The sequence below is a fragment of the Linepithema humile genome, chromosome 3 (assembly GCF_040581485.1).
Source record: "Linepithema humile isolate Giens D197 chromosome 3, Lhum_UNIL_v1.0, whole genome shotgun sequence".
Taxonomy (NCBI): Eukaryota; Metazoa; Arthropoda; class Insecta; order Hymenoptera; family Formicidae; genus Linepithema; species Linepithema humile.
In genome coordinates this window covers 20,538,247-20,565,020 of record NC_090130.1, presented here as the reverse complement: position 1 = coordinate 20,565,020, position 26,774 = coordinate 20,538,247, and the positions used below count along the sequence as shown (strand labels likewise).

Genomic DNA, 26,774 nt, shown 5'->3' with positions numbered 1-26,774 from the left:
GGAGTCGGTGAACGACTCGAAGGACGAAGACGGATCGGACGTCGCTTCGACTCTGAGCGGCTTGCTCGCCGGTCTTCCGACCTTGGCGGGCCCCCAACGCCTTGCCAATTCCCTCAGGCAGAAGTTCGCCAGCAACTCCGGTGAGTCAGTGATTTTCTCTCTTTGCGTCCGTCCGAGTTTATCCGTTTATCGATTACGTTGCGCCATTAATGAGTCACGTCGATAACGACGATGACGATCGATGAGGCGCCGTTTCGTAAATGCGAGAAAAGCACGCGAGAATTATTGTTCCGAGCAATCGTTTCATATTTTGATGATGATCAGTAATAATTATAATTTACGGTTGACCGGAGCACACTTTTCTAACTTTTATATGAAGTTTTAATAAATCGAAATAATAACAGGATAAATGAGAAAGGTCTCCGATACGCTGCTAAGATTATAGGTGGATTTTTAATCCAAATGGCTGAACTGTCGAGTCGCTGTGAAAAAGTTAATAAGTGCACTTTATATTAATTGCACTTGCCAACTTTTTCCGTCAGCTTACAAGATATAACTTTAGTTACTTTCTATTGCCCCCTAAGCTCTTTTGAAAAATACTCATTATTTTGTTACACTTCAAAAGAACATTTTGTAATGACCGCCATTTTTCCTATTTTTGCGCTTATTCTTTTGGTAATTTAAAACGGAGAAAGCAACCACAAAAGGGATTTAAAGCGGATAATATATAAATGCGAGAAAAATGCTCACCGTAGCGCAATTTTTTTCACACAATAAATACTTTAGATTAACTCCTATAATTTAAACGAATATAACAATAAATTTCAGCATTTGCTTTAATAAAAAATTAAAATAATAAAGATAATTAAGTAATTAAATTTTCAAGCGCAATGATTTTTAATCGTACTTTAAAAACGCTCTCTTTGAATTTTTATCTTCTTATTTCTAATAAAAAAAAAAAAAAAAAAAAAAGATTTTGCAACTCAGTTCACTGTTAATTTTCGTGTAATTGGTTATTGTTTCAACGACTGACAACTCGACAAACATTTCGGACAGCAGTATCGCCATTAGCGCTGGGATACTCCAGCAATATTAACACTCGCAAAGTGATTAGCGACGACCTCGCCGGAGATGTCTAGCACGCGTCGACCCTCGCCCCTTGTTTTCTCAGCGCTTTTCCGCGCTGTTTTTATCTCCGCCGTAACACGATACACAATATATACCAGGCTCAGGTATATAGAGTCGATCTCGCGGCGCCTTATTCGTGGGGGAGCCTCCATCCGGTGTCGTGTTCTCTTTTGTACGCGCGCGCGGTCGGGAAAGCCGTCCGTACGTAGAGAGAAATATACGAAAAAAAGAGCGGGTGTGCGTTTTCGCAATGTTCTTTTCCCCGCACACGATGCGGAAGCGTCTTCATGGTCGCGTGGCATGAGGTTGGATCCGGAGTTGCGTGAGACGGATCAGATGGGTGGGTGGACGGACGTCGTTTCGCGCTGACCAGGCCGGGTCAGGGCTCCCCTTCTTCTTCAGTATCTCTTCCCAGCCGCGAGTCGCTTCACCGACCGCGACTTTCGCGATCGACGGCGATTCCGGTCGCGAAACCACGCGGCGAAGCGACGCGGTTGCAGCTGCGTGCGAGAAACGCGACGTGAACGCGCGCGAGAGTCCAGTTTCTGTTCCGCGAGCTAATCGTTGCCAACACGGCGATCTGTTGTAGGTTACCCCCGGCCCGGCCTGATGCGCGCCGCCCCAATCGCGACGATCTCCTCCTCGTCACGCTCGCTTCCCGAGGTCGCACGACTGGTGACCGCGGTTAGTTCCTCCCATTAAGACAGACACACAGACAGAAAAGATCCGGAAGAGAAAGAGAAAGAGGCGCCGGTCGTTCCTCCGCGTGCGGCCATCTAGAAAGCAACCGCCATGACGACAATACCGATACTGAACATGGAGTTCGGCGAGCTCAAGGAGATCGTCTGGTCGAAGCTGCAGGAGCCGAAATCTCAGCGCAAGCTGATCCTCATTATCGTCTGCATCGCGCTGTTGCTGGACAATATGCTGTACATGGTGATCGTGCCGATTATACCAGACTACTTGAAGTACATCGGCACGTTCGGGCCGGTCGAGGATTTGGGGAACGCCACAGCTGCGCCTGGCCATCACGGCCAGGACTCCGCCACGGGAATATTGTTCGCGTCGAAGGCGATCGTGCAGCTGATGGTGAATCCGTTCTCGGGCGCGCTCATCGATCGGATCGGCTACGACATCCCAATGATGATCGGTCTCACCGTCATGTTCCTGTCGACCAGCGTGTTCGCGTGCGGCACGAGCTACGGCGTGCTGTTCTTCGCGCGAAGTCTCCAGGGCGTCGGCTCCGCGTTCGCCGACACCGCCGGCCTCGCCATGATCGCCGATCGTTTCACGGAGGAGGCGGAACGCTCGAAGGCGCTTGGCATCGCGCTGGCGTTCATCAGCTTCGGCTGTCTAGTCGCGCCGCCTTTCGGTGGCGCTCTTTATCAGTTTGCCGGCAAGGAGGTGCCGTTCTTGATACTGGCGTTCGTCAGTTTAGCGGACGGCTTTATGCTGCTGTTAGTGATGAAGCCGATAAAGGAGCAGCTCAGCCGTCACTACGAGCCCAAGTCGACGATACCGATCTGGCGGCTGCTGATGGACCCGTACATCGCCGTGTGCGCGGGCGCCCTGATGATGGCGAACGTCGCGCTGGCCTTCCTCGAGCCGACGATCTCGCTGTGGATGGAGGACACGATGACGCACGACAACTGGAAGATCGGTATGATCTGGCTGCCGGCGTTTTTCCCGCACGTACTTGGCGTCGTGATCACCGTGAAAATGGCGAAACAGTATCCGCAGTATCAGTGGCTGATGGCGGCTGGCGGCCTGGCGCTCGAGGGTCTCTGCTGCTTCATCATACCGTTCTCCAACTCGTACAAGGTGCTGATGATCCCGTTGTGCGGCATCTGCTTCGGCATCGCGCTCATCGACACTGCGCTGCTACCTACGCTCGGCTACTTGGTGGACGTTAGATACGTGTCGGTTTACGGCAGCATTTACGCGATCGCCGACATCTCGTACAGCTTGGCATACGCGATCGGTCCGATTATCGCCGGCGGCGTGGTCGAGGCGATCGGCTTCACGGCACTGAATATCGGCATCGCCTTCTCGAATCTGCTCTACGCGCCGGTGCTCTACTACCTGCGACATATCTATGACTTCAAGCCGTTCCAAGACGAAGCGAATATATTGATGCAAGACCCGCCGGACAAAGAGTATCAGACGTACGTGCTGCAAGAGCAGCGGCCAATCACCGGAGAGGTCGGCAACCATTTGAATCAAACGCGAATGGAGACGAACATCGACCAGGGCTACGATCAGAACTATCAGACGACACAGGGCGGCGGCTACGATCAGCATGCCGGCTACGGCGCGCAGAACGCGACGGGTTACAATCAACCAGCCCACGAGCAAGCGCCGGTCTACAATCAACCGGCTGGTTACGGCCAACCGGCCGATTACGGCCAGCAGAGGAACTACGCGGCCGAACAGCAGCGGGGACAGCAGGCCGACGTGAATCCCTTCAGGAGGCCTGAGGCGGATCAACGACCGGCCGGAGACAGCAATCCCTTCAGGCAAGGAATGTTCTAGAGCGACCGTGGGATTTCGCTGAAATGTCCAACAGTCGCGACCGATCGGTGAGGCGAGAGACGCCACGACCGTTCGCTCGAGTGTGTGTTCGAGAGTCTTCGAGACCAGGCTTCCACTTATCGGCAGAAGAGAATCGACACGTCGTCGTAGGGCGCCCGGCGGCTCGGCGAGACTCCGCAAGCGACTCTCGACCGAGCCGCCGGCGTCCGCCAGATCTCGATCGTACTCGAAGTATCATCGGCGTTTTATCGGGGATGAACAGAAGCAACGACTTCCAGAGTGATTCTCACGAGCTGCCGCGAAGAGTCCTGACAGTCCTGGGATCTGTCCGAGATTTCACGTGCGGTATCGAATCTACAAGTACGAAAGAAAGAGTAAAGGGAGATGAGAAAAATGTTGCTGAAGAAAGATATGTGATGTTGAAAGCGTAAGACTGTAGTGGAAAGACAAAAGAGAATGGAGGATAGTGCCGTCTTCGTGGGGAATAAGAACTTCAAAGGAAAACAAGTAGTTCGCAACATCGAAATAAAATTAGAGTGAGAGAAAATAAAAAAAACAAAGATATATCGATGCTATGAAAAGAGAGAAAGGACGAAATTCTTTATCTGGGATACAAATCATCACAAAGGATCGAGAGAAAGAGGAAGGATTCACGGCCGCGACGAAGGCTTCCCGTCAGCAAGGACCTTCGCTCGCGGATTGCCGCTTGGGCAAGTCTTGAGTTTTTATTGCTTTCGTTCGAGAATCGTTCTGTTGCTGAACAGAAACATCATATCACTAATTAAGGCATCAGAAATCTAGAAAGTAAGGCTTTAAGTTAAGTAGACGATTGTATATAGAGGGAATGTGATGAGAGTGATCGAGGCTCGCCCCGCGATTCGCTCTGTATTGGCAAAGTACTTGTTTCATTTTCAAATAAATTGTGTTATTAAAGAGTATTATTAACGACACTTTTTAATAAGAAAACTTGGATTGCGAAGATTGTTTTCGGCTATTAAAATCTGAAATTTTTCTGTGCTACTCTAAGACTGTTATGTGTTTCATTGTTAGCTTGTCACGATAGGAATAATAATTATAAATGTTAAAAGAGATGATATGTAATAAAGCCTGTTAAAGATTCTCGAATTTAAGTGACTTGTAGCCTTGGAAATTGTTTTACATTCTATTATTTTCCATTTCTATTTCTCGTTTTCAGAATACCGAAGAGGAAGTTACCTTTACTGTTTTAACAAAATATAGAAAAGTGTCTTTCACTATTATAGTTATTCATATTGCTGCGCGTAGATATATATATGTAGTATATCTTTATCATCGTTAGAATTCTAAAGAAGTCAGCTTCTATTTTGTTAAATGAGTGAAGGTTAATAAATGATACGTAATTGTACAATATTCGACATTCAATATTTTCAAAATATATTTTTCTGCAACGCCTAATTACCTCGCTTCAATCCGTTCCGTTTTTCGTCCACCACTAATCGAGTACTTTGCCGTATAATGGAGCAATACCAGTACCAAAGTGCGAGCGCGTCGTAGTATAAACATATCTGTATTTTTATGAGATTACTTTTTTAATTGTAGGGATATTTCGTTCGGACGAGATATTTTGTTCGATTTAGTTCACGCGGGAAGTCGCGCGATATCTAGATGTAGGCATGCGTTTCTATATGTATGTAAATATATCAAATTTTATCATGTGTCAGAGTGACTTGGGTGCAAGATTTTGCAGCGAGAGACGTTATTATCAAGTGAAAATTATCAATTGTCTCAAATATATCTCATTCACTCTCTCCCTCTCTTTCCCCCTCTTTTCTTTCTAACATTATTTTTTACAATGCAACGTATAATCAATTTCTTCTTTCTGATCAAACAATATAAAAAGTGAAATATTTAGTAAAACAATAAATGCCGCAAATTTACTTTCGCAATTTTCATCGTCTGCCAGGTCTTACAACCGAGTGCACAGCACACATTCGTACCTACTCGTCAATACTAAGAGGCGTCGCGAGAAGCAAATAAATAAGTTATTAATTAACTAGCACATGCGCGATTGTACCACCGACACGGCGATTATCGTCGGCGTGAAGGGCGCGAAAAGAGAAAGGGTTCCTCGATCGTCAGGGAATCCGCTACGCTCGCTTCGGACCTCGGGACCACTCGCCCGTCGTCGCGCGGATCCTCGAGGATCGATTCGCGAGTGCTTTGAGTTAACAGTGCCTGAACTTCGCAGTTTTTATCCCCGTCGTCGTGAGACTCGTAGTACGAACGAATACCTTGAAAGTTCTCCCGTAAAGGATCCAAGCAAGTGTAACCCGACCTAATGTAACGTAGACACATTCTCTATTAGACCGCTATACATATGTACCTAAACGTAAGCTACGCGTTTTTGTTTTATAGTTGAAGAAGAGCGTTTTATCTCCGCAATGGCATTTTGTTTCTATGAGCTGGCCTCTAATGTTAAGGATTTTATCATAACGGCAACGTGTGACTTGTCGATAATTATCGCCGCGATTCTATGAATTATAAGTAAAAATGTTTGCCATTTGTACAATTATTGCAAAATTAAAAACTATTTTTTTTGCTTTTTATCATAAAATCATTTTTATCACCGAAATTGAACCTAATATATTTTTAAAATGTTGAAATACATCTTATAATTAAATTATATACGTTAAAAATACTTTGAATAATTCCACAAATTTATTCATTTATTGTTTAGTAACATTATACACGTACGTTTTTAAAATATAAAAGCAAATATCACATGAAACAATGATTTGTTGATTCAAAATCAGCGAAAGCGAGTATGTGCTAAGCAGTAATTATCGGCAAGACGTTGCATTGGTTGCACTATGGTTATATATACACATATTACACGTACGTCGTATAAAGAATTATACGTAGTTTCTTCTGTCTCTTGTAAATATATATTATGCATGCGCGAAAGGAAAAAGAGAAAAGCTTTTTCCTTCGCGCAGATATGCCGCGCACTGGGTGTCCCAGAATCACTGTCATTTCTCAATTACTGACTCTGACAAATATTTTTATAACAATGCTTCAAATTAGAATTTTTATGTTAAAATAAAATTTACTCAAAATTGAATAGAAGAAAAGTTTTTTATCTGCCTTCATCTATAAAGTTTACGTTATAAAATTCGCAATATTCTTTATTGCTTATTGTAAATATATTACGGAAATAATATTAAATGTTGAAACAAACATTATCCTTTCCTTTTTTTTTTTGACTTTTAGTTTTTCTCGTCTTTGATAGTGATGGCAATTCTGAAACACTCGGTATATCTTGCCTACTTGTATCATATCGTTCGTGAGTGTCGTGAAAGCGATTGTACGTGAGCATAAAATCCTTTTCCTTCTGTGTCGGGACTAAAGGCCAGTGCTGGGCAAAGATATTATTGTGCTAATATTCGTGGGCGTAGAAATTGTGGACCTTAAAAGCGAAGAACGGAAAACTGCTTCTTGAAATAAATTTTTCTTTGAATAAAAGAGAGAGAATAAGTGGATTTCTCAAGATTCTCAAGAAGTGTTAGCATCAGTGACTTTTTCGAAAGAGTAGCAAATGTAATATATTAAAAAGTTTTACGACGACTCTTTTGTTCGAAAAGAAAATTATTTTCGTTTTAAACGTTAACTTTCTTTCGAAAGAAAGGACACCATTTTGCATAAATTTGAAATTCTGAGTCAGTGAATAATACGAAAAACTTGTTGTTCTCACAAATTTTGTTAAGTTTCGATGATTATATAAGCTTGTATAACTACACTGTGTTATTAAGTCAGAGTGGAAGCGGCGAGAATTTTTCTATTATGTAAAAATTCTTAAATTATGTAATCATAATTTGTAGATAATTATCAGACATCTGCGGATAAATTGTTGCTTCTCCTTTACTTGGGAAAAATTTGAATAGCAAATTTTCTGCCTTTTGAATATATTAGAGAAGAAAAGACTCCTAGAAAAAATTCCCTAATCTATTCATAAACAGTTTTTTTGACGATGAACGTACATCTTGTATATTTGCTCAGCACTGACGAGAACGGTGTTTCAAGTGCAAACACGGGCGCTAGTTTTTCAACGATATTTTTCTCATCTCAGTACCGAGTTTAATTCCCAAGTGTTGCGAGAAGGAGAACGGCGACAGAGTCGGAGGAGATCGACGATCTTCAGTTTATTACAATAGAGAAGAATGCGCATTATACGCAAATACATATCATAAGAGAGGGTGGAAATGGTAACCGGGATTATATATATCTAATTATCCGTGCATAATATGCATATTATCCGTGCGCGATAAAAGAATCAGTCGCGCATCTCGAGATTATCCGTAAAGCGTAGCGTAACTTAACTGCAATACATCCCGCACTTTGCGCGTACATACACACAATCACACACGTACACGTATATACACACACACACACACACACATATATACATAATAAACAGGCATATATAATACACATGTACACTCGCGATTCTATACGTATACATAAAGACACATGTATGTATTGTATATTTAATTGATGAAAAACCAAGTAATTCGAAATGCGTATATAATTGAAATCCTATAACACTGTAATGTTGTTGAACCGGTTATTAAAGATGTCATTGTTACCGAAGAATACCAAGTGTTGCATCTTCATGCTACGTCCACAGCCTTCAACATTGATTTTTTTTAACTATACAATTATATTTAAATAAATATAATCTTTCGAGGCTTCTAAGCTTTTCATTAAAAAAGAAAATAACTTTTTCAAAGAATTTTGCATTGATATTTGCTTTGGCCTTTTGCAAGCAAAAACATCAATAATAACAAAGTAATATTAAAACAAAATATAGGTCATCACGATACTGGCGGAAAAATAGCTAATAATAAAGTTTCCTATCTCATCTAAGAAGAATCAATCAGAATGTCGATCATGAATTTATTATAAATCCACTTTCGCTCGATGTCAAGCGTTAATACATTCTGATCGCTCGCGATACGCTCGCGGGAGTGGAAGAAAGAGAAGCGCCGCTTACGTGTATATCGATATCATATCGCGGGACACTACAAAGGGTTGGCCGACAGGGTGCAGCGAAACAAGGAGAGAACTTAAGCCTTTAAGAACATCGGCACGCGCCACGCGGAATTCGGGCCTAATGAAAAAGCAAGCGCGGAAAAGCGATCGTGAGGAGCGACGGCGACGACGAGCGGGGTATTCATGGGGATGTCTGCGGGGCCCTAGTGTCACCCTAACCCCATCAAAGTGTAATAATATTTATATTAGGGCGCAGTCGAGGGAGGGTAGAACATGCCGTGGGGTTGGGGCGAGCGAGATGCTTCGGGGGCCGCCCCCCCCCTCCCCCATTGCTGTACCGGGTGTCCCTTGGTAACCGTCCCGCGGCCGCTCCGTAGATATCGATCGCGGCCCCGTAACGAGTACACCGCATCGATAACATCCACCGTTTCCCCGCTGTATCGATTAATCAAACGAGACACACGAAGTAACACGAGTACACAGCCGCGGTCTCTCGAGTACATACTGGCTGCGAGTTTTCGCTTCGCCGTGTAAATAAAACTTAGAGCGCAATTGTGTCAGTGTGAACTTTTCCAGAGCGATCTCCGGCGCAAGTCGCGACAGTTTCAATAAAATTCCGTTATTTCTGATACCTCGTAAAAGAAATGTTTATTTTTAATCGATATAAAAAAATTGAATATATCGAGCCAGAGCATATTTTGTTGTGCATAATAATTCATTTCAGTGTTCTGCCACGGTGGAGCGTTTCGCGATAGGTGCCGCTTATTTTCAGAGTTACATAAGTCACATATATATATGTACTCCGGTTGTATATAATCGTTTCCTCAGATCTTTACGTGTCCCAGATCGTAAGGTTGTCCTAGATTAAAGTTTATTCGTCGTTGTGCGCTTTTAAGGCGTAAAATATCGACTCGCTCCTATTTTCGCCGCCCGTAATAATATCTAAATCTCTTGTATTTTTGGAACCTTAAAAATATTAGTGAGGCTTACATTATTTTTTAATGGACTTACAGAATTTACAGTAAATTTAGCTTTTTGCATTTAAGGTTTTACCTAGATTCTTTTGACTTGGATATGCTTTCAGTGATTCCAATCAATAAACAGAATGTCGTCCTTTCGGAGACTTCAATGAGCTCTCTGAAAGGACTTCAATGAATCATGACGGATTGAAAGAAACATGATGTTATGAAGCACATCGTGAATGGAATACATGCGAATAATATTTATTAATAAAAGCATTATTTATATTAAAATTTTGAAAAAAAAATTCATGCAAGAAATATTTCAAATATTTCTTATTTTAAAATTAAATTTGATATATTATTTTATGTGCTACAAAAATAAGAAAAGAGATAGTAATTATTTATGTGACGCGATTCCAAAATTTCCAAAGAAATAAATAATTATTTTATCCACGCAAGTGTAGGATCTAAAGTATCCGACCTCTCAGATCATACCGATCACACTCATGTTTTTACATAACTGCGTAATGTTATAGCTCGGCGTTCATTGATATTGGAATCAAAGCTGCGCCGAATCAAAGTCGCGCCGCCGACCGAAAACAGCAGCGGCACTTCTTTAACGATATGAGCCTTTGTAATAAATGTTTAAAAGGGCGAACTCAGCGAGAGCTCGTAGTAGTCGTCTTGAAACTCTCATAAAGTGTACATCGTTTCCGAATAAAGTCTACAAACTTCAGAAGTGGGATTAGCCGTGATTCGAAGCCGTGTTAGAAGTCGTGATCCGAAACCGTGAGTTACGAATAATCGGTTCGACGCGTTACGATACAGTCCACCGTGGTGCGTGATACGAAACGAGTCGTGTCACGAGCACTCGCGTAAAACGTGTGCCGTGCGTGGTAGCAATTTTTTCGCAGTGTACGAAAGAAGGTGACTGTTGATACCGTCGATTTCCGTAGTTGTACGGAAGAAAATTCGTTCGAGTATGGCGAGCACAGGAAGTTCGTCCGGATATAACGTTGCACAGCTGAAGGAGCTTCTTCGGGCAAGAAGCCTTCCTTCATCAGGCAATAAAGCAGATTTGATTCTGCGACTTCAAGAGAAGGCTCCTGACGTGTGGGAACAAATACAAAATCGAGAGACTAACGCAATTAATGAGGAAGAAGAAGGCGCAGTGGGTAGAGAATTCCAGAACACACTGCAGGTAACAAACGACGCAGCAAGTCGTGAACTCGAACTCGTCCGGCGAGAGAAAGATCATCTTCAACGAGAACTGGATCTGATGAGACGTGAAGCCGAAATAAGAGGTCGTACATCGACGACCGCCGCTAGAAGCCCAACCGTAAGTGAAAATACCAGCAGCAATATCAGAGGACTGAAAGACTTGCTAAGTGAAGTATCCGACCTCTCACATCATACCGATCACACTCATGTTTTTATATAACTGCGCAATGTTATAGTTCGGCGTTCATTGATATTGGAATCAAAGCTGCGCCGAATCAAAGTCGCGCCGCCGACCGAAAACAGCAGCGGCGCTTCTTTAACGATATGAGCCTTTGTAACAAATGTATAAAAGGGCGAACTCAGCGAAAGCTCGTAGTGGTTCGTCTCGAAACTCTCATAAAGTGTACATCGTTTCCGAATAAAGCCTACACAAGTAAATTTGTATAAAGTATATCAATGATTTCACTCGCGTTCAAAATTTTATATTAATAAAATTTGTACTGGAGACTACATATTACTCTTCTCAAAGCAGATCACAAATTTATTGGCAAGCCACAGTGCTAATCCACTTTCAATTAATCAGTCGAGGAATGCTACTGAATACTGAATTGACAATTACTCGAGTTTGTCAGTAGGAATTCGCCTAAGAATATCACGGGAACGCCAAAGCGGCAAACGAGCCGACAAATTGGATTCACGGGATGCTGGACGTTACGTTGGAGGTACATGATTTGGTACAAGGTGGACCGAACTCGATTAGATTTCTGGCGCCTCTCGCCGTTTCTGTCCTCGTCTCTCGCGTCTTATCCAAAGCCCGCGACCCCTCGAGATTGGCCAGGCGCGATTAATTGACGGTAGTCCCTTCGAGACTTCTCCACGAGATTCGAAACGACAGCTACGAATTCCAGGAGGGTGCGAAGAAAGGCATAAGGGTGTACGCACTCGACGTCGATCCGTGTCGGGTGTCAGTGCTTTAAGATTAAGTCATTTAGCTTACTTGTTGATCGTGAGTTCACGCCGCGCCGTCTTGAAATGCATCGAGAGATCAAAGAGAAGACTTACGAACGTGTAATTAAAATGATGTCGCAAGTTTCAAAACAAAATCTTATTTCTATTGTGAAATATCATAAATATAGCGATATCTCAGCAAAAGCTGATTCAAGCGAAGCGCCTTCGGCGGAATCCTTTCTGACATTTCTCTAATTTATCGCGCGCGGGCAATTTTCCAGTGCTTCAATCAGTCTTCATTTCATAATTAGTCTACTATATTTATTTGCTTTGATCGCGTGGGAGCGTATTTAAGCAAAAGCGAAGATTCTATAACATATAATCACGTTACACGTTCATCGATTACGATACGGCCGTCATTATATACCTCCTCCGGGTATAAATCCATTTATCATGCCGATCGTGCCTATCGTTAGTGACCGACTGTTAATGCTTGCTAATTAATGATCCCGCAGCGACCGTCACGGTCGAAATTCAGGACGGGATCTACAATGAGAAACCTCGCTGCCATTTGTCTTCGGTCGCAAGCTCTGTACGCGAAATGCACGCGCAGCTATACATATATGATGATTTCGTGTTCAATCGCAAAGCAGTGATGATTATTATTATTTCTTTAAATTATTGATTTAAAAATGTATAAAAATAATATTGTGTGCAGTTATTAAGAAACATTATTCAAATAATTGTTAGCAATACAGCATAATTAATTTTGCGCAAATGTCAATGTATATTATAAATTATTCATGCAATATCCAAAATCAATAGAAATTGTTCAATTTCTATTGATATAAATTATTAAAATAGAATAGATACTATAATAATAATTTAACACTGATTTATTTGAATCAAAAGCGCATTCAGCCCCGGTGACATTTAAGGTATCTAGAACACGATCCTTATATTCAGCATAAGCTAATCTGGGTAACGAAATGATACTTTGAACGTGCACGTGTCGAATAGAAAGTCGAATCAGAGATCCAATTTGGAACTTCAGCAAGAATTCTCACCTGCAAAGCCTCGAGAATTTTCGCAGAGACGCGATCATCAATCAGTCAGGAATGGAAAAAAAAACCCGAGTGGAGAGGAAAAAGACGAGTCACGAGCGGCATTCACGGCAACAAAAAAACATTGATTGAGAACGCAGAGGGTGCCACGGTGGTGTTGTCGAGGACCGATGAGGCGAATAATCGGATTTAGGGATTATCAGGTTTCATCGGTGTCGACCGTAACGCCGTTACTGGTATCGTCATCGATTTCGGGAGTCATTAGCGAGATAAACGAGCAACCGTTATCACGTAGCCATCGACACCGAAAACTGTCAATATGTCACGAATTTATCCAGATGATAATTGTACTTCGGGTCACTTAGCAAAATCAAATTTAGACGAAAAAAGAGAATTTATAAATCAGAATGATATTTAACTTGATCTATTTTCGTTATTTTACAACACGAACCTTTCAAAGACCTTTTACTAAAGTGCAACGAGATTGATGGTATATTTGTAATATTGCAGAATATTTCGAAACGTTTTTCTGATATTTTAAATCAATTTCTCTACTAATGGAAGATATTAATTAATTTTCAAGATATAAATTATTAAAAATAAAAAGTTTTGGTGCAAATAAATAAATTGGAAATCTCTGATTTCCAAAATAAATTTGCATTTAATTTTTACTTTACTTTCAAATTTGTGCTTTATTTTCCATTTTTTCTTTAAATCTATAAATTTAAAAAAATTTAGTTCTGAGTTCACAATATCATTTCATAAACCCACATAAAAAAAAACCACTTTTGCTAAAATATCTAAAAATTGTGCCAAATACAGATTTAAAAATAATTTTTGTCGGACAATCAAAATTTATCAATAGACCACTTGAACTTTTTGCTGCAATATGATTTAATTTTGTTCCACCCATCAATCAGATTAAGTGCTCTATTGATAAGTTTTGATTGTCCAACAAAAATTATTTTCAGATCTGTACAATTTTTAGATATTCCAGCAAAAGTGTTCTTCTCGTGTAAAGTGTCTCGCATCGTCACGGGCGTTTTCGTTGACGTAAGCACCGGACCCGTTTTTTACGCACGTTTTACGCTGGACCCTCTTATCTCGGCAATAAATTTCTTTCGACACGCCTCGTGTGTATCCTCCGCCACCCCGAGGATTTTTCCGCTCCTGTATAACCCCATCGAGCACCCAAGTCGGAGAGCGGTGCCTGTGGTTTCTCGCACCCGGGAAGAATCCAGATAGGGATGCTACACGGTGCGACCGATAATAACGCTAGTTTATCGCATGATTTATCAAGCGCGATCGTATCGACGACGCTCACCGAAACATCGGGGGTAGAAAAGGGGAGTGAGGGAGCGCTGCTGTGACAAATTGTCGGTCCATAGAATGGGAAGAGGGAGAAAGAGAGAGAGAGAGAGAAAGAGAGACACGTCGATCTACGCCTACATCTGTTTCCGCGCTAATATCTTGTATAACTCTTACGAGACCGCCGACTTGGGGGACAGCCACGAGTGGGAAAGTGTGCTCTGGAAGCGAGAATGGGAGAGAAATCGGGGAGAAAGAGAGAAAGAGTAGATACCGCTCTGTCGTGTCTACACCCCGAAGATATATCGCGCCCGATGTGTCTCCGCGCGTTTTCGCGCCCGAAGCAATATAAATAATGCATCTCTCTCCCGTAAAATTCTGCGCGAGACCGCGAATGTGGATGGCCGACACGTCGATTTTTCCGTTGCGGCCGAACATCATTTCACGGATTCGCACGAATATGATCGGCGCACGACAAATGAGAAAAAAAATCTATGTTTAATATTTATCATTTAGTAACATTATTTATATTTAAAAAATCCAACGTAGAATATGCTGAGAGAAAATCCGGTGGTTTATCAGCGGAAATTGCTCGTGGCAACGTGAAGTGCTTTGGTTTTACGATCCATATATTTATATGTATATCGTAAGCAAGTTCTGTAGAAAATCTAAGAGAGAAAGTTAAAAAAATAGCAATATAAAGTGTACACATTTTTTATAGTGTCATCACGTTGATAGATATGTATGTGGAAGCGCTCAGAGAAATTTAGAGAACGTTCACACCTGTGCCACTTTTGAGAGCAATATTTCACTTTAAATTTTCGCAGTGTGGTTAAACTTTGAACGTCTGAAGAGTATGCAAATATTCATCCAATTTTTAACTGATATTAAAAATCCAGCTCACTCACTAAAATCACTCCGTAAGATTTTACTCTCGCATAAAATGCACGCACGGAAACGTTCAACTAAATGAAGATATACGTTTAAACTAATAATAAATAAAGGCAGATGAATAAAGCCTAATAAAATGATTGATCGTTTTAGAGTCGCGTGCATACTCCACATTTAGCTCTTAATGTGAACTCTTCTCGTTTGTAGAAAATTTAATGTTGATTCATAAATCTTAAAATAAATGAACACTAAAATAACTAAAATAGAGAGAAAAGAGCTTCCGTGTGTTCTAATTTGATTCTCTTAGTACCGATAGCCGAAAACAGTAAAATTATTACGATTATATAAAACTAATGTATAAAGCCAAAAATAGTTTTAAAACTGCAAACATATTAAGTAATGTAGTCCATTTCCATTTATACATAATTGCAATTACAAAGTTTGACAAAATATTGACCAAAAAACATTTTAATTACTGATCCATAAATGGATCACCATATCAATCGAATATATATTCAAGGTGAAAAACGACATAATAACAAAACTATGTAAACAGATAGACGGCGGTGAAACTAAATTAAGCTCATTTATTTCAAACATAAATTTGATTAAAAACTTTAAAGCCGGTACCACATTATATTATTAATTTAGTTTTAATTACGGTCATTAATTCCAATTTAATTATATATATTCGGTATTATGTGTAATCTATACCTAAAATACTAACAAATCAATTTATCGGTCGATTTCAAATTGATATTACTTTTTACGCTATTTATTCAAAACTTGCAGCAAACTCATTTTCCGATCTCCTCCCTCAAAACAAATCTTAGAAACAGTGCGCTTGACATGCCAATTTAAAGTTCGCAAAAATTTATCACCGGCGGAGAATGGTAAAAGAGTAAAAAAAAAAAGAAGAAGACGTTACCTCGCCGAATCCACTTGTAGTCGAATGCGACCTGTCCAAGTATCCCCTTCAGCACGCCATGGAATCGCGTGCTCTATCTACCGTCGGTCGCCCCGGGGCCGACCACCCTGCATAGACGGGAGGGGGAGGACGGGAAGGGGCTCCGTAACAAACGCGGATCGTGTAAGGGGTCGAGGAGATAAAATGAGATCGTGTCTCGGAACCGAGGGGCAGGGGAGCGACTCTTAGGAAGACAGAGGAGAAAAGAAATTGGTACATCGTCCGGGAAGAATGAGCCGGTCGGCCGTCCCAGCTTGTCGTTTCTGATGCGAATCTCTCGCCGGCGTACTCGGTACGCTCCTGTAGAAGAACCAGGCATTGTCTTTGCCACGAAATGCGATCAAATCCCTCGATTGTCCTTTGATCAGTTCCTTAACGCGAGAATCTTTTTTTTCAGGGAAATTATTTTGCAAAGGATTTATGAGAAAAAGTGCCGTTTTTTGCACTTTCATATTTGTAAAGTATAATGTTATCGTACTAATACGTGTGAATATATATATATTATATATATATATATATATCTGTTCGCGTCTTAAATGTAATTATAAATTTTTAAATATGTATACCGGCAAGTTGCATCTGGAAGCATCTCGGAATTGCATTACTTTAAAGTATGTTAAACGTATCTCCGCGTGTTTCTCCCAATCCACTTGAAAGCGAGCTGAGGCCGCGTTTACGACCGAATGAGATAGCGCACGACTCCATGCACAAGTCGTAATAGCATATTAAAGTCTCCCGAAACGACATCACGTCCGACGATGCGTATTGCTCGACCACGCGCGATATGATGATTACGTCACATACACTGTAGCAGCTCGGCATTCGTGAAATATTCATAACGCATCGTATAAGCATTAGATATTATAGCGCTATAAATAAATAATCGCAGAACCGACCAGAAACTTGAAAACGATTGTTTAAAAATGTTTAGCAATAATCTGGAATAAAATTAGACTTCAGCAAGTTTACTTCCTTTTTTAAAAAATTAAATCTAAATTTAATTTTCTCAGTTTTAAGATTAATTTTTTCAGGATTTAAAACATTGCTGTTGCACTAAATTCTTGGAAATTTGAGGAAAATTAATTAATTTTAAGTTGATCAGAAGAAAACGATACTTGTATCCATTTAGATACAATATCAACTATATAAAAATTTAGCATGTTGTGCGCAATTAAAGATTCTGGAAAATCGTCAAGTTTTTCCTGGAAAATGGGCAAGCCATTTCCCGGAATGGCCGGTAATTCGATCGAATTACGGGAAACGCCCGGCTTAAACGAATGGCTAAAATAACCAGGAAGTGCGCTCGCGGCATAGATCGCTCGGGAAGCACCAAACGACCGCACTTCCGGTTCGTGCGGCAAAGTGTTTCCTGCGGCCGCCACGCAAGGGGCGGCAACCCCTTTCTCTACTTCTGGGTGGCTGCGGGAGGGTAAAGGGCAACAATGCCGCGAGCAACCACTCGAGCGGCTGGCCTTTGTCTGAAAATCTCACTCGAGCTCTCCTTTCCGTTTCGCCCTCCATCTCTGCATCCACCCCTTCGCACCCCTCGCGTCTATCACCCTCTTACATTCTCGGCTCCCTTTCACTCTGTTTGCCTCCTTTAACGGTGGAACACGTGTGATTGCTGTTTCTTTGAATTTTAAGAAAAAGGCTCCCATGGGTGCGTCTTTGTCTCACATTGCTCTGAATAAAAAGAACGACGGGGCGAGAAAGAAGTAAATATGCTTATTAAGCGGATGAATTTAAAAGAAGATGTTAAATTAACATTTTTACAAAATTTATGAGCAAGGTAAAGAGATCCTATAAAAATTATAAATATTGAAAATATATTCAAATAAATTCAAATCATATGTATTACTTAAAATGTTAATCGATATAGCATAATATAGATAACAAATTATTTAATACACATTTGTGACACATTAAAAAAAAAAAAAAAAACCAAAATATATAAAATTATGAAAGTCAAATAAATGATGTTTCTTGATAAGTAATAAATTATGTTATGTCACACCGCTAGCTGAGTCATTCTATTTGCAACATTGGCGACACTCAAAGGAGGTCGACGTTACGCAAACACGATCCCGCAATTTATGTTACAACTTAAGCCAACATGCATTCCTGACAAATATAACGTATTTGCTTATAATTATCAGCAAGTCGCAAATTCCTGATAGTTGGCCGGCGTTTTGCAACGCGCGCTAATTTCCGTCTCAAACTACTTCTTGAAAGAACGATGCGGCAGCGATCTCTCGCAATCAACATTAGAAGTTATGAAACGGGTTACAAAGTCGATTCAAGTGATGAAAGGCGCAATATTACGAGTCAGCGAGTGAGTAAGTGTTGTCCCCCGTAAAACTGGATGATAATATGTATATGTTCAAAAATGCAATAACTTTATGTGTATTGAAAATATAACCGTTAAATTTCTGTGTGAGTTGCATAAAATATCAGAATTTGATAAATTAGTTAAATATAATATTAATTTATCTAAATTAATAATTTTTATCGGATAAACAAGTTGCATATCATCTATTTCTTAATATAGTAGTAATAAGTATAAAATTACTGAAATTTTTACTTGCTCTTCGAGCAAATAAAATATTTATATACGTCAAATATTAACATCAATTAATCATCATCATTCTGACAAACATTTATAATCTAATAAATCTAAACAGGAAATAATCTATCAGTAAGTGATGTAAGTGGCACATTACGCCACCATGCCCGACCATATTTTCCTCAAACTCAGAATTAATGATTAGCTTTTAAAACACGCATATGAATCAACTTTCTCAAGTTTTCGAGAAATATCTGAAATTTCGTTTCAAACAAGTTTTGTTGCATAACTATTATCAGAAACAGTCATAAAAATGTATGATCCCATCTTATGAATAAAATAAAGCGACATTATTCGAAGCACGACAGTTCTCGACAATGATGTCGATGAGTTTCCGCCCTTACGCGCGTCTTCCCGCTCACACGCGCGAGCTGGTACCATCATACGAGGTACCATGTTGCGTTATGGGTATCAGCCTGTCCATAAAACGGCATTAGCGCTTCCCCCATATGCTACGCGACCGCCTAAGTTCATTCGAGCAAAAGGGAAAGGGCGATTCTTGCCGTCGAGGAAAACTATTCTCGACGATCATCTTCGCATGCTACGTTTAATAACAAGAATCGCTAAAATCAAGACGAGAAATACGTCGGTGAGTTCAACTCTATATATAACATTTACAATTTTAATATATTTTGTATAATATATATTTTTTATTTTTTATTTTTTAAACCTATTATTTTTCATATAATCTATATATTTTTTCTATGCTATTAAAAATAGAGAATAATTCGTTTTACTGCATTTGTGGACTCACCGAAGTCGTTTCCGATTTGAATTGTCGGTTTAAAGTCGGTGCACGATTGCGAAAGAAATACCCGACAGTTTTATCATCTAATCACGGACGGTGTTAATAAAAACGTTTACGAGCTACTAAAACATGTAAAAAGACTCAGAATAAAAAAACCGCGACGGAGAACATACGCATTTTAAAACGCTCACCTTTTCATACCGAGTCGATATCGCACGAGAGATTTTATTCCGCTTTGATACTGAATGTCGATATTAAATAATATTTTAATTGCGACATCTATTAAACGAATGGACTGATAAAACATAAAAAGAAGTTAAATTAACTCTGAAAAGTCCTTGCAATTCCTAACTATCTAGTTTACGAAGGATACGGTCGACCTCGAATTACGATTGCATCTCCGAACGATCTTTGAAATAACTCTAACTGAACACGTCCACGCAACGACAGGCTGAGCAGAAGAAAAAAACCACGTACGTGATAGCGGCACGCAGGCGAATAAAGAACAAGGGGGCGCCGGTCCCTCCCATCTTCTTTTTGCCTAGGGCACCCCTTAAGCCTGGTCCACCCCTACAGGGTAATAGCGGACCGGCAGGGTGGCCGCAGTAACGACGCGTCGTCAGTTAATCAAGCCATTTCGTTCCTGCGGGATTGGTATGAGGATTCGACTAGAACGACCATCGATTTTCCTTCGGCCACAGTCGTACAACTTTCTCGAAGGAGGAAGTTGGAATTTTCGCCTTTGTCAGCTAAAAGACGATTCACACGTACTTTATTATCACAAGCTCAGAATCAATGAGAAACAACTATATAAGGAAAAATAATTTTTAACGTTAAATTCAATTACGATTTGTAAGTTTAATTGTACAACTGCGTATGCCAGGAAAATAGAAATTCAGATGCAATGTTATGAAATGAATTTAAATACGCTTATATAAGTTAAGATAAAGTGAATACACGTAAAATTCATATCGCTTTACGGAATCAATGGAGACATATGATATAATAATCTTATATCGTACTTTTATGGCGAAGCGAGTTTTAATCCACTTACAAAACTTATAGTTCGTCGTGAAACGAGATCAGAAACTCTGAGATTTCAATAGAATAGACACTCTCGCAAGTTTTCTTACGGCTGATTCTTCTAGAATTTGAGCTTCAATATATAAATAACTCTTAAATGCTTCCTTAATAAAATATGCATGGAAAATCTCTAGTCGTAGCTTTCCTACAGTTTCAATACTGTACATCCTGATAATTAAATTAAATTTTAAATGTTCTTCAAAAGTTCTTAAAATTCTGTTAAAATGCATTTAAAATTAAAAAAACAAGATAAGATTTGCTGTCTATTAACACTTAATTACACAATTTTATGCTTCAACACACACATTCGTGTCAAAAAGAAATTAAAAACAAATTGTGAAAATAGGAATATTTCGTTAATATTGTTAACATCATATCATCATTGTCATCAATAACATATTATAATTTATTATATCAGATTGCATTCCTTTAATATTAAACATTTGTTTTCTCTCTAAATATTAACTATTGTATTTATCAAAATGTTTTAATTATTACGACAATGTTAGTATATTTTGTATATGAATAGGAAAGCTGCGACTATTCTCTGATACTGATACTCGGTCTACCAAAGTCTTCAGGTGCATTAAGCGATTCGAGATATCTCGTACATTGCATACAAGACAGGACCTTCTCTAGTGGTCACCGCGATGGTACGCGAGGTATACCTCAGTTGAGTACCGAGTCTATTGTCATTGAAATTCCCGGATGGTTCCTGGACGGCTAGAGGGAAAGGAAGGGCGCGCACCGCGCACAATTTCCGCCTATCGGGGTCCGAAGGGAACGCGCCCCAGCCCTCGTAATCCCGCGACTGAAAGCCTCGTTTAATATTTATGATTTATTTCGGTTTAATTCGACGCGCAAACGAGAGGCGTATTTGTATTCAGCGACTACTCGCCTGACTCGTTCGCGACATGGAAAACTAATCGATAGAGAATAATTTATCTATTTGCCAAAATATTTTCTTTTTAATGCATCATAGTTCAGAAGTTTTTTGTGTCTTCATTTTTCTAGCAGAAAAAATTGTTTTATTTTTTAACAAAATAATGTGTAGTATAAATAGGCTTCAATGCTTGGTTTTACTAATTGTAAGTACAATTCTGTATTTCACTTTGTTTATTTGTTAATACAAATGTACTATGAATATTACACCGATAGATGATCAAACATCTCGGAACAAAAAAATAATAAAAGTGAAATACGATTAAATAACTAATGTGTAAAATCGTAAGTGCTATAACCCATTTTTAATCAAAAATTTTAACAAATAACATACTAAAAAATATTTCAACTACAAACCATCACATCAATCTAATGTACATTTAACTAGTAAAAAAACGACACAAAAACTGGAAAGACAAACACAATAACCACGCTAAAGAAAATAGACGGTAGTAAAACAAGGTTATATTGTAGACACACACCGAAAAAATTTACAATGACCAAACTGTGTCACGTAAATAGACAAAGTGAAATACAGCACAGCGTTTATTAAACTCAAGCATTGACTTTGAACTTCATTTATTTTACACATTAATTTCGTTAAAAACTTTAAGGCCAGTACCACATTAAATTATTCAATAAAATATATTATTATGTGCACTAAAAATTGCACCGATTGAACACCGATTGCGCGATCACCGTTTGTCATATTTTCTTTCTTGCTAAATCTCTCGAAGGGGCGATTGGCTGTTTTTGTCGCCGACAAAACGCGCGTTGATCGACGTCGCGGAAACGGTTAGTTACGGAAGATGCGCTAATACACAGCGATACAAGTTTGAAGAATAAGGCAACGGGTTTACAAGCGCGGTGGTATTGTCGGCATCATTGTCCCAGCAACAATGCACGATAGAAATGCCTTCACCCTCGTATCCGGTGGCCTGCGCGAGGCCTAGGGGAGAGAATTACCCTCTGCATTAACTCGCGTAATTGAGATTTATTAATCCGGCGGCCGGTTAGTGGCCGTGCACCAGCCGTGTCCTATTCTTCTCCAACTGAGGTTGGACCGTAACTTTGTTATTATTATAGCGAAGTACATGCATTCGCCTGTGGAATTTTTCGGGATTTATTCAGGGCCAGAAGGACACTCGTCACCCTAAATGAATAAATGATGATAAATACGCAACGTTTTCATTCATCTTTACGATTTTTATTTTTCAAAGCATTTGCTCCGATAAGTAAGATTAAATGTTTTTAATACTATGGTCTACGCACTTCTCGATTAATTTTTTTATATAATTCTGATATTTCTTGCTAAGTAAAATCTAATTGTTTATGAATTTGCGACACATAGTATACGATCAAAGCGAATGTACATGTTTGTAGAATAATGCGGTTACCAGAGAGTAAGCTACGACAGAGTGAACCCGCAGGGGAGTTTCATATTGTTGGATTAAGCGTTCAACCTCCACCTTGAAATCTCTATCTCTATCTCTCTCTGTCTTGCTATTCTCTTCGTTTGCGTCTTAAGCCGGACGGCCCTAAGTTATAGGCACGACTTTCATTAAACGGCCCGATGACGGATCGCTTTGTCTCGTTTGTATTAAGGGCGGCGCTGAAACCGGATTTAGGCGGCGATATTACGACTTCAAGAAACACGTTCGTTCGTAATTCAAGACCTCTCGGCTACGTGACCGTGATTCATTTGCGCGTTATCGCCCGACAATGGTAGCTTATGATTACGGTCGGCCCGAAAGGAGTAATAAAGGAATCATTGCATTTCCGCGATCTTCAGAAGCACTGAAAAAAAAATTCAATCTAGTATATTCGAGTTTACGCGACGCAATTTCTAATTGAATATAAATCTCATTCTTATTCAGAGCAAATACTTCGTGCAATGTGAATAAAAACGTTTAATTTTATCGAGTCATTTAGGATGATAAGTTCGTTCTGCTCTTGCAACAAATTAGAATTTATAGTTTTTGTTTTCGTAATATAAAAAATTGTAATGTCAAGAACGTAAGAGCTCGAAGAAAATCGAATGTCACTCTCTTATTTTGTCAGATGCTAGCCGAACGTTAGTCATATATCAAGCTACTTGTAAAAGAAACAGATGGCATACCGCACACCGAATGAGAAACGTCCATAGGTATATAATGCAATTTTGTTTCTTTCAGAGGGATGGCGGGACTCGGTGTTGGGGGCCCCGCGTCGTTTATTGGTGACTCTCGGCAGTCTCTCCAGGGACAGCTCGCCGTGTCCTGCCACGGTAAGTCACCACTTTGTTCATCCTTTATCAACAAAGCCTACTAAAGCGATGATCTTTATTTGCCGTGCCGCGACAAAGCGAGATACGTCGAAAGGGACTCGCAATGATCGATAAGATTTGGAAGGGGTTAGTTTTTCCTTGTCATCTTATGACGGACATGATATAAATTGCAGTATGATTCTTATAAAAACAAAATAAAATCTCAATGTAAATGTACTTGCAATTTGGATAACAAAATTTGAAAAATGAAATTCTATGTTACTTAAACGCGAATTTTTTACCTTTTCTTTTTGTCTTATTCATTTCTGCACATTTTTGAAGTTCTTAATTTTTGAAGTATTTTAGAGAGAATAATAATTCTTATTTTTCAAACGTATGATTAATGTTTGTATTTTGATAATCTACTTTTTTGTTAGAAATATAAATCTACAATTTGTCTTATCACGCTCGTGCTTTTCTTATTAGAAAAGTTTCAACCTTAAAGTATGAAAAATACGGAGTTCTGTATTTTCTAGCGTAGCTCCTTACTTTTTGATTTGTAGAAAAGGAAACAGGACGAAAGAAAGTGCCGTATTCGCAAAATTTACGATTCATCCATGCGCGAAATTATGAGATTGCGCTGCCACGAATTTTTGCAACGTTGCAGTATACAGCAATATCAAAAATGATATTGCGTATAAAATATATAAATTTTTATTCATATTATAACACAATTGTGTTGTCGAAATTTATAGCTTTAAATTCTATGTGCAAAAAGAACTAAAAAAAAGAAAAAGTGAGAAAAAAATAGAAGTTTGACTATAATTGTAATTTTATGTGTATAAAATTATGCACATATTTAATTAATAAACAAATAATGGTATTCATCAGCTGGTATATTACAGTTTGCTCCACCTGCTGCAAATTTCGCCGTAGATTACTTTTTCAACAAAAGTGATAAATGGAAACTCAACTTCATTTATGTTTAGCATTAAACGAAAATTTAAATAAGCATTTTCTTTTCAAAATCATAAATTTACATCGCGAATTTGTTACACCTCAACACAATTATTATATGAATTTATTATATATCGCGAAACACAAACGTAAAATAAACTCTACTTTGTGATACAACTATAAAATGTTACAAATTAAGCAATAGCTAGAAATTGTTCGAATGAGAAAATATATAATGTGCTAATATTTTCTTTTACTACTGCAAAAACTTTTTGTTACATATAATGCAAAATATATTATAAGACTTCCAAAAGTTTGCTCTGAAGCTCAATAAAAACAGAAAATAATTCAATAAAACATAGTTTAAAGATCAAATCAATATCAACTACTGTACAAACAATTCCATCCATAACTACGGCTTTTTCGCTGCACCAACACATCGCGCATTTAAAATCATACTTTGACAATTCATTCTTTTGTAAAACATTGAATAAATAAATTTATTAATAAATTTATTAATAAATTAAATAAAACATAACTATCTATAATTAAAATGACAATTACATTAAAATAATACTAAAAATATCATACTCTCAAAAATTATATATTAATGACAAGCCGAAACATTTATTTATATTCAACGATAATGTAATTTAAGTAATACACTATTACCTTTGCACGATCAACTTGCTGTGTGGTTCTTTATGCTCTTTTTTAAGAATTTTGATTTTAAATTCAACTTTTTATAATTCATGTTTAAAATTTTCTTTTTTACATGTATGTTTATATAATTTTGTTATTCTGTAATTTAAAAATTATAAATTCCGTGTACAACTTGTGCAAAGTTTATAGTTTTTTACTGTTAAAATAGAAAGAAAATAATTTCATATTTTGTTATTTGTAAAAATACAAATTACAGACAATATGATTGTCAAAGCACGATTCTTAGTAAACAATAATAGTGATAAAAAGACAGTGCTTAATATCAGTATTTTCTATAATCATGCACGTACAAATAAGTCCACTCACCAGTGTTGTACCCTAGCTAAGTACGCTCTCTAGCTATACCTGAAAAAGAAAAATATATGTATTATTATAAATTATCATATTTCACATTTCATCAATGTGTATTACTTATTAATTTTCTTATTTCTTATCAAAACATAAATATATATTATAAATATTATAATAAATATTTAAATAAATATTTTCAAACAATGTAACAAATATTTAAAAAATACTAATTGTAATTATGTATATATACACTATCACAAAATTATGTACATAAATTTAAATAATAAACAAATAATTATATTCACCAGCTAGGATATTGCAGTTGGCTTTATTCGCTACAGAGATTTCGTCTTAGATTATTCCGTATCTGCTCCATCGAAGGCTTGATGAATACTGGAAACTTACACTTGTTCATCACACACACTACTGAAGAGAAATCAACTCGCACATTTTATTATCAAACATCACAAATTCGTATCGCGAATTTGTCACGCTGCGGGACACGGAAATTATAACCTCACATTTTCGACGGTGCACATTCGGCCTTATACACACATTGAGAGTGAGCGAAATAAACGATGACTGCTCTGGCGGTGACAAGAGGATAGTGAGACACAGACACGCATACATGACTATATTTCATCCGATTTAATTCCGACGAGCCGGATTCAGAACGTACTACATCACATGAAAGGTATCCCGCGCTTCGGTTCTTCCGAACGGACGTAAAAACTATTTTTGCGTGACATTAGCATCAAAATCTATACTCACTAAATTGCAATAAGTTTCAATTCATATCGCACAACGTCAAGTGATCGACAAGGCATCCGAATAACATCGACGAAAATTGCGAACATCCACAATGAATAACACTTTCCGGCGATCGCCCATCATTTTAATTGGCACTCTCTACGAAAAATTGTACTTGTTATGGGTTTAATAGATAAAATATGCAATTAATCGCAAATTACTTACACACTGATACTCTGCGTGCCGATACGATGGACGAAGAGACATAGCAGCCGAAAGTAGGTGCGCGTCACATCGAATCGATAAATCGAAATCGAGAAACTTGATGCTGCGAGCGCCACTCTCCGGTCCCCGCGCATTGCA

The 26,774-nt window shown here is 38.9% G+C and overlaps 1 protein-coding gene and 1 long non-coding RNA gene across 2 annotated transcripts; both read left to right on the top strand.

Moving 5' to 3' along the window:
* Window positions 1-8,289, top strand: VAChT (Vesicular acetylcholine transporter). The gene is made up of 2 exons (XM_012367842.2): window positions 1-140; window positions 1,718-8,289. The coding sequence occupies exon 2, from the start codon at window positions 1,921-1,923 to the stop codon at window positions 3,658-3,660; it is 1,740 nt and encodes a 579-aa protein (XP_012223265.1). The 5' UTR covers window positions 1-140; window positions 1,718-1,920; the 3' UTR covers window positions 3,661-8,289.
* Window positions 8,290-23,801: 15,512 nt separating this feature from the next.
* On the top strand, window positions 23,802-26,563 carry LOC136998565 (uncharacterized). Its single transcript, XR_010889144.1, has 2 exons — window positions 23,802-23,837; window positions 24,596-26,563. It is a non-coding gene; the product is annotated as an uncharacterized lncRNA (long non-coding RNA).
* Window positions 26,564-26,774: the final 211 nt, after the last annotated feature.

What these genes read in the sequence shown, in the direction of transcription:
- VAChT (XM_012367842.2), top strand. Translation starts at nt 1,921, where the DNA reads ATGACGACAATACCGATACTGAACATGGAGTTCGGCGAGCTCAAGGAG.